We start from the raw sequence: 11,056 nt of genomic DNA, 5'->3' as shown, positions 1-11,056 counted from the left end.
ATTTTTGTAGCAAGTGTTAAAAACGGCTTTGAACATCCTCACTTCTGGATCCGCGCGGCTCCCCCCAGTGTTCCTGTGTCGACCCCCAGCCGCTCTCTCCTGTGCTGTAGTCACTGGCCACGTGTGCTCATTTCAGTTTACGTTAGCTGAAGTTAAAGTTCAGTTCCTGCGCTATCACAGAGGCATTAAAAGACACCCTGATGCAGGGTTAGGAACGCCCTGAAAACTCTCCTTTTTAATGGCTGGAGTGCAAAGTCCCTGGGTTTTCCAGAACGTGAGAAGGTTAGCATCACTCAGCTTTCCTTTGACTTGGGAGCGAGTACAAACAGGACTTGCTGTTTGATTGAAAGGTGCAGTGGGGGCCCAGGGGGTGGTGAGTGGGGTCACCTGCCCTGCCCAGGCCGGGGCACTTGTGAGGCATCCTGTTCCTGCCCCAGGACTCCTGGAGGAAGCGCTGCAGCCGTGGTGGGGTCGGCCACATCCCCACATCTCCCTGTGCTCTGTCTCCACACCTGCACCGGGTAGTCAGGGGGACCCAGAGGGTGGCTGAGGCTGGCTGTTCTCAGACCAGGGAAGGCACGTGCGAAGTCTCCTCGTGTGTGGTGTCACTGCTCTGGCTGCTGTCAGCTGCGGGAGATTCGGGTGCCCAGTGAAAGGCTGCGGGGTCTGCGGGTGCTCCCTCTCAGGAGACAGAGAAGGCAGAAAACAAATGCCTTCTTTAGGACCAAGCCGTGGACCTGTGTTCATACTTAGGTAGGAAGACCACGGAAGGCCATTTCCCAGACTGGGAAGTTTCAAGCAAACTTCATTTCAGTGATGTTATAATTGGGAGAGTTACGCTTTCATTCTGTTTTCAGTAATATACAGTGTACTCAAGTAAGTGATGAAAAAGTCACTGTTTTTGAAGATTAAACTATTGAGCCTATGTCAGTGCAGCTATTTTATCATCTGGTAAATACAAGAGCAGGTGTGTCTGGTCTGTGCATGTCATTTATTTGAGTTTCCCTGTCCTCACGTTCCAGAAGTAAATGCCCATAAAGTCAAAGGGAGAGGGCTTCCCTGGTGGCGCAGTGGTTAAGAATCCACCTGCCAATGCAGGGGACACGGGTTCGAGCCCTGGTCCGGGAAGATCCCACGTGCCACGGAGCAGCTAAGCCCGTGCGCCACAACTACGGAGCCTGCGCTCTAGAGCCTGCGAGCCACAACTACTGAAGCCCGCGCGCCTGGAGCCCGTGCTCCGCAACAAGAGAAGCCACCGCAATGAGAGGCCCACACACCACAAGGAAGAGTAGCTCTGCTCGCCACAACTAGAGAAAGCCCGCGTGCAACAACGAAGACCCAACACAGCCAAAAATAAAATAAATTTTAAAAATTAATTAATTAAAATAGAATGTTAAAGGGAGAAAGCTCAGAAGGATGCAGGAGGCAGACCAGGCCAGGTCCTGCTGCTGCACAGTTGGGGTGAGCTGTGGCCGCTGGTCCTGGAGGCTGTGGGCACCCCAGACTCCCCAGTCTGAGTTTCCACTGCTGTGTGGCCTCCACGTATTTCTGCCACAGGACCTCAGGCCTGGCGTTTGAACCCGCGCTCACCCTTTCTGTCTCCGAAGCATTGGGCTCTGCTTGGCTGACAGGATGGATTAGTTCCTCCTGGGGTCTGGGGTGGTGATTTCTCCCCTGTGCTCCCAAGGGGAGGGGAGCTTCCACTCTTGGTTTACTACAGAGGAGAGTAAACCAGGAGAGACTGAGTGTCATCACGGGCCCAAGGATGCTGTGGGGTTGTCATGCCCCACCCTCTACTTCGGCTCCACCACACACAGTCCCTGACCAGACTGGAAGCAGGACCGAGGCAGGCCCGGCTTACCCAGCAATAACCTGTCCCTCCCTTCCTCCACTCTGCAGGCCCCAAGGTCCAGGACCTCCTGCCTGGGGGAGGGTGGCACACGCACTGGGAATTACAGAACCGTGCACGGGTAAAAGGTGTGTTTAAGCTCAGGACAGACCATTCAACCCGTGTAAGAGTATGAAAGGTTTATTGATATGGTTTCAGATTCACAGTGCAGCCAATCTTTAAGAAACCACCCCTCATCTAGCTTTGGTTTAGTATTAAAGACCAAGCTATTGAAACAGTTTCTTTTTCCAACCATATATCTGTGTGAGGCTAGATTTTTTTCTCATATGCTTCGACCATTCTCACTAATTATTTTTTTTAGGAAAACGTCACTTTTTCATTTAAAAATGTTAACATGTAATGGGTGTATCATTTTTTAGTGAATTACTGGTTTTTTAAATTATTTTATTTATTTATTTTTGTCTGCGTTGGGTCTTCATTGCTACGCACGGGCTTTTCTCTAGTTGCGGAGAGTGGGGGCTTCTCATTGTCGTGGCTTCTCTTGTTGTGGATCACGGGCTCTAGGCGCGCAGGCTCAGTAGTTGTGGCGCACAGGCTTAGTTGCTCCGCGGCATGTGAGATCTTCCCGGACCAGGGCTCGAACCCGTGTCCCCTGCATTGGCAGGCGGATTCTTAACCACTGCGCTGCCAGGGAAGCCCCTGAATTACTGATTTTTTAAAATATGTATTTGGCCGCGCCGGGTCTTAGCTGCACCGTGTGGGATCTTTAGTTGCAGCATGCAGGATCTAGTTCCCTGACCAGGGGTCGAACCCGGGCCCCCTGCATTGGGGGTGCAGACTCTTAACCCGTGGACCACCAGGGAAGTCCCTGAATTACTGGCGGGTTTTTTGTTTGTTTGTTTGTTTGTTTTAATTTTTGGCCGCACCACACGGCTTGCGAGATCTTAGTTCCCTGACCAGGGATCAAACCTGCGCCCTCAGCAGTGAAAGTGCAGAGTCCTAACCACTGGGCCACCAGGGAATTCCCTGAATTACTGTTTTTTTGATTTCTGTGTTTTAATTCCCAATGTGGTCCCTGTCAACCCAAATAGCCCACATAAACAGAGCTCTTTGGGGGTCCTCCATAAATTTTAAGATTATAAGAGGTCCCTGAAACCAAAAAGTTGGGGAAGTTTTCTCAGAAATCCTAGTACATCCAAGAAATAGATGATTGTCCGACGCTTGAAGCGACGTTTGTGAGGACGTAGGAGAAGTGCGAACACATCACTGTGCGCGTCTCAGAGGTCTGAACTTGGGCTCACTTCAGCACCTCTTGAGGGGTAAGTCCTCTGCAGGGGAAGGAGTTTGGTGGATCAACATTTTTGTCTTTATACTTTGTAGTATGCAGTGAACATGTATTATGTTTGTAACCAGAAAAAATGTTAATGTCATAAGATAATGCCTACTATTTTCCTCATAGTGGACTTTGTGAAGGTTAAAAACATTTTAACGTGCTTTAAAAAATCATAAACTACCATATGTAACATAAGGTTTTATTGACTAACATGCAGTTTCTCACAGGGCAGGGTCTGGGTGTCAAATCCATCACTGTTCTCTGGAGTGAGACACACAGATGTAATAAGCACTCACGAAACTCATGCTGAATACACAAATTAGTGCATGGATGTTTTAAAATTACGAATTATGTACCTACAACTGCTGCCTGGGATTGACTTGTGTCCTCCACAGATGTGGTGACATCACAAGTCCCAGAACCTCAGAATGTGCCCTTATTTGGAACTAGGGTTGTTGCAGATATAATTAGTTAAATAATGAGGTCATGTTGGATTGGGGATCCCTAATCCAGTGACTGGTGTCCCATAGGGACAGACACACAGAGGGAGAGGCAGAGACACGTGTGCTGCGTCCACAAGCCAAGGATAGCCGGTGTCCAGCAGAGCCCGGGCTCAAGTTCCCAGTCCCTGGGGAGGTCCCCACTGCGTGGAGGCTGGCACTGCTTGTCACAGCGCCAGCCGCCTGCGGGGGATAGAAGTCCAAACACTTCGTTCCTGGCATCCTGACATCCAGGTCGCCAAGGAGAGCGTGAGGCAGCCGAGCGGACAGGACAAGCTTTACTCAGGAGAGACGAGACCAGGTCGGCTTCCACGTGGGCATTGTCCCCACGCCGGGTCCCCCCCACCCTGCTGGCCTGCACGCACCCATCTGGTGCTGCAGGAAGGACCTGACCCCTCCTGAGGAGTCTGACATGCTGAGCGCTGGGGGGTGCCTCCATCTCACAACCGGAGGGAGGCCCACACACAGGCTCTGTGGGCCCCCATCTGTTGAAAAGAAACGGTGCTGTTCGTTCGTTCGTAAGTGGCCCTTCGGGGAAGGAGAGACTGCCTTTCCCGACAGCTGAAGCTGGGAGGGCCGATCCTGGCCCTCCCCTCCCCTCCCGTCCTGAGGGAGGTGGCCTGGCAACACCTGACTTGCAACTGAAAGGAGACGCCTCTGTGGTTTCAAGGCCCCTAGTTTGTTGCACACATTACAAGCAGTCGAGAAAACTAATACAACTGCCAAATAGCACAATTATTTTTCCTCAGCAGAAAGAGAAACAGCTGCGGTGTGTACCGACTCTTGCCACCTTCCCTTCTACACAGCCACACCTGAGCTTGCCCGGCGAGGATGCGTGAGGGGCTGGAGGGAGGCCCCGCTGGGACAGGCGTCTGTCTGTGTTTCCATCTTGCCTGCCTTGCTGGACACCCTGTTTCATGGTGCGGGCCCACTGCCACCCCCAGGCACCGAGCCAGCACCCACTGCGTGCAGAACTCACAGGGTCATCAATGCAGAGTGTCTGAGGTGGCTTTAAAACCTGTCCCAGAGTCTGTGACATTCCTCCTTTCCAAAGGTGGAGCCTCACCCACCCCCCCACCTTGAGGGTAGGCTGTTCTTAATGACTCACTTCTGCTTCCGTGACTAGTGCACGCCCATGTGAGCCAGCCGACTTGGAAGTGGGTACTCCAACCCCACACAGCCTCCAGACAACCTCCACTGATGTCCTGACTGCAGCCTCCTGAGAGGCTCTGTGCCAGAACCACCCAGCTCCCGAAGTCCTGACTCGACAGAAACGATGTTTGTTGTTTTCAGCCACTGCTTGGACTCACTTGTTACACAGCAGTAGGTTACGAATACAGCTCCAACTGGCTTCCCAGGAGTCCCCCGTTTGTTTGCTGCTCTTTGTTAAGGAGAAGCGTGATTGCTTTTCTGCAAAGGATTCCCCATCATCTCCCAACCTCAGAGGCTCCATATGGTGACTGCCCCTCAATGCCTTACCAGGGCCGCCTAAGAGGTAAGAGGCCCTGACCTTGATCAGCTGCTTTTCTGGGAATTCCAGGGCTGTGCGCCTCTATGTGGTGAGCATGTGTCTGTGAAACCAGATGACAGGCATGCAGAACTCACGCCTCATAAAAATATTTTCCATGTATTTCCTTCCACTCCTGCAGATTTCTGATGTCTCCACCTTACTGGAGGCTGTGTGTCCTGGGTTCTGACTTTCCCACCTCTCTCTGGACAGGGGAAGGTGGGGAGATGGTGAGAGTTCCCTGGAGCCTGGGGAAGTAGCTAGGACTGCCCCAGGAGAGGGCTGTGGGTTTGGGGAGAGGTGAGTGGGTCTCTGGGTCCTGGGGAGCAGGCATCTCTTTGGGGCCTGTACCTGAGGTCCATGTGTGGACCTGAGCATGGCTCAGCGTGGACATTACCAAACATGCCTCCTCCCCAGCAGAGGGGTCCCTCCCTGCCGGGCACCCCAAGGGCAAGTTTGGGTCCCCTAGGACAGACGTGTCCACCAATGTGAGTCACGATGTCTGCTTGTCTCTTTGCCACTGCAGGTCCCCACGTTGGGGCCAGATCTGTGTCTGTGAACAGTCAGCTGCCCAACGGGGTCCACAGAGCCATGGGACACACCCTGGGATTCTAGGACCACCCCCCCATCCGAGCAAGACCCACAGCCATGGTGAGAAGGGCAGGCCCCAGACCTCAGACCCTGATCTTCCTCTGCAGCGGCAAGCTGAGAGCCCGACCCACAGGAGGGCGCAGCCCTGGGGGAGCTGGGGTGGCCCCACCTGCAGCAGAGGTCCCAGCCTCCTCCCTCCCACCCCCACTGTCTCCTGGGGCTCCGGAGGGGAAAGTGGGCTTGCGTGCTGTTTATATGCTCTTTTCTTAAAATCGCCATTGTCATGAGAACTGTTCGCAGTTGTGATGACATGCAAGGGTGGGGTTTCCAGGGGGACGCTTGCACAGGCAGTGGCCTCGCAGCTCACCTGACCCCACAGATGCAGGACACACGCTGGGACAGTTCAACTGTTTCTTAAACACACACATTTTTTTTAATCGTTCATTTAAATTTTAAGTTCACTTTTACTACGTGGATGAGATGGGTGTGTATTACACTAGGGTTTCTGCTATGAGAGAGCTGCCACCGCTCCGAGAAATCCAACCCTCAGTCCCCTTTCCGAGTCCCACAAAGGCCACCAGTGGGCACTGCTGGGTTCCAGTCCTGGCTTGTCACTCCCTTGGGGGCTGTCTCGGTGGGGACCGGGAGGGGGGCACAGGTCCCAACTTCCCCCGAAGCCCACTGCAATGGATCAGTACCCACCCGTGCTCCCTGGCTTGGCTCTGGGAGGTCACCAGCAGTGTCCCCATAGGTTTCTGTAGATCGAAAGCCAGGGGCACTGAGGGCTGCAATCATCTGGTTTCTGAGGCACTGGCTCTGGGTCCTGCCTGCAAGAAACGCCTCATGCTTTCCACCAAGAGGCTGGCCAGCGAGGACTCGGCCCCAAGCACCCAGTCATGGGGCGGGTCTGCCGTGGAGAAGAGGCTGCTGCTGTGTCCAAGCGGGTAGCCGTCCTCAAAGGCTGGCGCTGTGGGGTCTGGAAGTGCCCCCAGGCTGAGGGAGGGGGAGGAGCCCAGCCAAGGAGGGTCTTGGCAGGAGATAGAGTCAGGCCTCCAACCTGCAGGCTGGCCAGAGTGGGCCACCAGCCAGGAATGGAAGGATGGAGCAGGTGAGGAGGTGGCTCGCAAACCCTGTCCCCTGCCCCCCGACATCTGAATCTTCAGGTCCTGGTCCCCCGCCCCCCAGTATCTACTCAGGGCTCCCAGAGGGGCACTTGTGGCTGCCACCCACTCACACTGGGCCACCTGTCCAGAGGTGAGCCTGAAAGCCCTGTGGCCAGGAGCAGTGTGGGAGCATCTTTTGACCAGAGCAGAGGGCACACGGGAGGGGGCTGAGACTCCAAAGGGATATAAGGATAGGTTCTCCAAGGGCATCTGCAAAGCCTAGAGAAGGAGAGGAGGGACAGTGGGAGGCTAGCTTTCCCCGCACAGGTGCTGGGCCAGAAGGAAGAGGGCCCTTCTGGGAGGAGGGGCCAGCATGTGTCCATGCTGCCCACAACCCTCTAGACCACGGCAGCTTGCTCACAGGTCCCTGGTGGAACATGCCCACTCCCCTGAAAACCGAGGCCAAGCCACACCCCACCACCACTCCAGACAAGGGCAATGACCGAAGCTTCCCAGGCCAGCCGAGGGTGCCAACCTCAGGCCAGCGGGTCTCAGAGGGCCCCTGTGCCACCACATTAAAGCGTGCTGCAGCTCCTACCCACCAGTTCCAAAAAGCACCACTGCACACGGGGTTCCCAGGGCTGGCCAGTGACAGGGTACCTGGCCCCCACTGCCCAGAGGTCCTTCTCTGTCCAAGTCTGTCTTCCTCTGCCCCCTCCTGCGTGCCCAGCCCCTCTCCCAGGGGAGGACATCCAGGTGGAGGTGGCTCTGCCTGCCGGCAGGAGCTGCCTCAGAAGACATGCCCTAAGTGACAACGTGCTCACAGCACAACCCAGCACAAGGACCTGCGTGGTCCTGCCACCATCGCTGGATTTACTGAGGTCGCCACCACGTCCACTAAGAGGGCTGCCAAGAGGGGACCCAGCCACCGCCAGCCTGGGGCCTGAACTGAGGGAGTGTGTGCCACGCCCTGGGGGCTCCACAGGGAGAGCCTGTGGTCAAAGCCTTGCCACGAGGACTGAACAGCTCGGAACGCGGAAAGAGAAGCTGAAGCTGGGAGCACAGGAGGGGAGGGAGGAGCGGGAGCAAAAGCTGCATCTAGACAAAGTCGAACAAAACAAAACCAAAACCCAGACGTGTTCTTGTCTCATCTCGGGATCCAGGCGCCGCGGTGTCCAAAAGGCCCCTTAGCCGGACATCTCCTCACGCTGCTCCTTGTTCCTGCGCACCTCGGCAGCGTGCAGCTCCTGCCGGGACAGGCGGGGTGGGCGGGGCCCTGCAGCCGGGAAGGGCGGGGTCCTGCCCCCCCACCCCTCCTGGGCTCTGGGGGCCCTGCCCTCCGGCTCCCGGGCTTTGGGGACCCTGGGGTCTTTTCCTCCCTAGACTGGCTCGGTCCCAGGTGCGGCAGATGCGACCAATGAGGTGACCAGGAGCAACAGAGTGCAGGGGCAGGCCCGCGTCACGGACTGAAAGTGCGGCTTGAGGGTGGGGGCTGGCCTTCAGTGAGCCTGGGGTGGTGTCCAGACCGGAGCATTGTGACTCAGGGAATTTCCCGGGGAGTGCAGGCTCGGGGCTCCCCGGAACTAACCTGGTCCCGCTCGCAGGGAGGCTGCTCCGGCCTGGACAGGGGCTCGCCTCACCCTGACTGGCCCCAGTAAGACGGGGCGTCACGGGGAGGCCGGACTGCGGGAGCGCTGCTGGCGTAGCGGGCAGGGACCGGCCAAAAGCCAAAAGAAGGGGCTCCTGGGGGCCCCCTGCTTCGGGCCCCGCCCCCCGCTCGGGCCCCGCCCCGGCCTCGGCCCCGCCCCGGCGCGCACCTTCTCGCGCAGTCGCTCACGCAGCGCGGCCAGGTGCGCCTCGCGGATCTCCTTGCTGAGCTCCATCTTATAGTTGAGCTTCTCCTCGGCCAGGCGGCTGAAGTTGTTGTTCTCCTCCAGCGCCTTGTGCAGCACCTCGCGCTCGTGCTCGCGCCGCTCGGCCAGCTGCTTCAGCACCTGCGCCTCCTGCGTCTGCGCGGGCGGCCGGGCGGGCGAGCGTGAGGGGCGGCCGGCCCGCCTCGCCCCGCCCCGCCCGCCTCGCCCCGCCTCCCCGCGCCGCTGTCCGCGCCCCGCCCAGTGCCCCGCGCCCAGCCCGAGCCCACCGCCTCCCGCCCACCGGACTCGTCCTCGGGGAATTCGGGCCTACACTGTCCTGCCGTCAGCTGTGGTGACCGCCTCATCCCCAGGCAAGCCGTCCCGCAGAGCTGCCCCCTCCCCGCTGGGCTCCGGGCGCCCCCGCTCCCTCCCGCTCTCTCCCGAGTCCGAGCTGCCCTCGGGGAACGTGGGAGGTGCGGAGGAAGCTCCTGTGGGCTGTCGCGGAGCCTCCCCGTCTTTTCCTCAAACGGCTGCCCGCTGAGCACAAAGCAGGTGCTTAATACACACCGGCTTCTGAGCTCCCTAAGGTGCCGGGGGCGGGGGAGGGGTCCCAGGGCCGCTAGGGAAGGGACGAGTTGGAACGAGGAGGGTGGGGCTGCTGGCGCCTCTGTCTGGCCCTGCTGGTGGCCGCGGGAGTTGAGCCGAGGCGCCCAGAGGTAATTAGCCTCCCTCAGCCTCCTTCAGAAGGCTGCTGGGCTCCACCACGCGCCAGTCACTGCTAGTTAACCCTGAGAAGCCTGGGTCCCCAGGGCTCACCGGTCCTGCGGTAAGGGGGATAGAGCTGCTGCCCCTGCCCGGTGGGCTTGGGCACCAGGACCGCACTCCTGAGAACACGTGCTTCTCTGCGCGTGTCTCAGTGTCAGAGGGGCTGGTGTGAGAAAGGGTGGGGAGGGGCCTGCTTCTCCCAGGGGCCCCCTGAGCTCCCAGCTCATGGAAAGCCCTTCCTTCACGCTCCCCTGCTCAGGAGGCTGTGGCCCAGCCTCCTCTCCCAGAGCCCCTCCTGGGGCTACCACCTGACCCTCCCACCCTGCCAGCATGGCCAAGGGTGCCCCTCGCGGCAGTATCTGGTTCCTGTCCCCCTCCAGCTGGCTGCCATTGAGGAATCCTTCCTCCTCCCTGTGTCATTCTGATGGCTCAGGAGGTGGCCCCGGGACCGTGAGACCCTCTCTGCTACAGGCCCACAGCCAAGCGAGTGCTTGGAGCACCCCGCACCTTGGGGACGCAGTCTGTGGCCAGCAAGGCCCACGACCGTCTTCATCGGGACCCAGAGGGGTGGCTCCTTACCTTCCTCCGCCCCTCAGCTGCCTCCAGGCGCTTCTGCAGCTCCTCCAGGGAGGTGTCCTTCCTCTTGGGGGGGGAGGAGAGCATGGGACTCTCCGGGGACAGGTCGGAAGGGGACTTGAGGATGACCTCAAAGCTCTGGCCGGAGGCCCTCTTGTCCAGCTGCTTCACCTCCATGTCTGCGGGGCAGAAGCAGGTGGGGGCTTCAGGAGGGCTGCTCAAGGAGGGGGCGGGCCGAGCACACACCCAAGTCAAGGGTTGAGTGGAGGGGTGAGGCTGCTCACGTGGGACCCCCAGGACCGGCCCCTCCCCACAGGGACCCCTCTCCAGGAGGCAGCCAAGCGGGGGTTCACCGACGCCACGGGAGGGGGTAGCGAGGTCAGGAGGCAGCAGGCCCTGGCAGGGCAGCAGCCGGGCACACTCACCCCCATACTGGTAGACGGTGTTGGGGTGCGGCTGTGAGTAGAAGCAGGAGCAGATGAGTGACAGCACCGACAGCTCCTTCATCTTCTTCTTGTAGGCTGTGGGCGTGAGGCCAGCCTGAGCAGGCGCCGTCCCCTCGCACCTCCAGCCCCACCTCCCTGGATGCCCAGGCCTCCCTGCCTCTGCCCCCGTTGCTGCCCCCGATGCGCCTCTCTGGGAGCCTGTTTACCTTGATCTTTTGTGTCCCACATCTCTGACTCTCCACGTCCCTCCCTCCCTCCCAGATGTTGGCTGTCTTTCCCTGGGCACGCCTCCCTGTGGGTGTCCTGCGTTGGTCTTTCTGTTCCTGTCTCTGAGTCCCTGGCCCCCTCTCTCTGTCTGTCTCTGTCTCTCTCTCCCTCCTTTTCTCTCTCTTGGCATTTCTGTCTGTGTCTCCATTCATCCTTCTGTCTTTCTGGCTCTCCATCTGTCGCTACCTCTCTTTGTATCTTTACGTCTCCGTGATTCTTTGTCACTGTGTATCTTCCCGACTCTCCCCTCCCTCTGCCCCTCCACG

General features: G+C 58.3%; 1 protein-coding gene across 1 annotated transcript; it reads right to left on the bottom strand.

Annotated features, from left to right (window-relative positions):
- Positions 1 to 6,930: 6,930 nt before the first annotated feature.
- Positions 6,931 to 10,593, bottom strand: STMN3 (stathmin 3). Its single transcript, XM_061208573.1, has 4 exons — positions 10,503 to 10,593; positions 10,081 to 10,256; positions 8,701 to 8,892; positions 6,931 to 8,130 (listed from the first exon to the last, which is right to left on the bottom strand). Exons 1-4 carry the CDS (start codon positions 10,582 to 10,584, stop codon positions 8,071 to 8,073), a joined length of 510 nt encoding a protein of 169 aa, XP_061064556.1. The 5' UTR covers positions 10,585 to 10,593; the 3' UTR covers positions 6,931 to 8,070.
- Between the last annotated feature and the right edge of the window lie 463 nt (positions 10,594 to 11,056).

Source organism: Eubalaena glacialis, chromosome 13, assembly GCF_028564815.1.
Source record: "Eubalaena glacialis isolate mEubGla1 chromosome 13, mEubGla1.1.hap2.+ XY, whole genome shotgun sequence".
NCBI lineage: Eukaryota > Metazoa > Chordata > Mammalia > Artiodactyla > Balaenidae > Eubalaena > Eubalaena glacialis.
This window is presented reverse-complemented; position numbering and strand designations above follow the sequence as displayed.

Coding starts and splice junctions, on each gene's coding strand:
- STMN3 (XM_061208573.1), bottom strand. CDS start 10,584: ATGAAGGAGCTGTCGGTGCTGTCACTCATCTGCTCCTGCTTCTACTCA. Junction 10,257..10,502: donor CACCGTCTACCAGTATGGGG/GTGAGTGTGCCC, acceptor TCTGCCCCGCAG/ACATGGAGGTGAAGCAGCTG. Junction 8,131..8,700: donor GTGAGCGACTGCGCGAGAAG/GTGCGCGCCGGG, acceptor CTGTCCCGGCAG/GAGCTGCACGCTGCCGAGGT.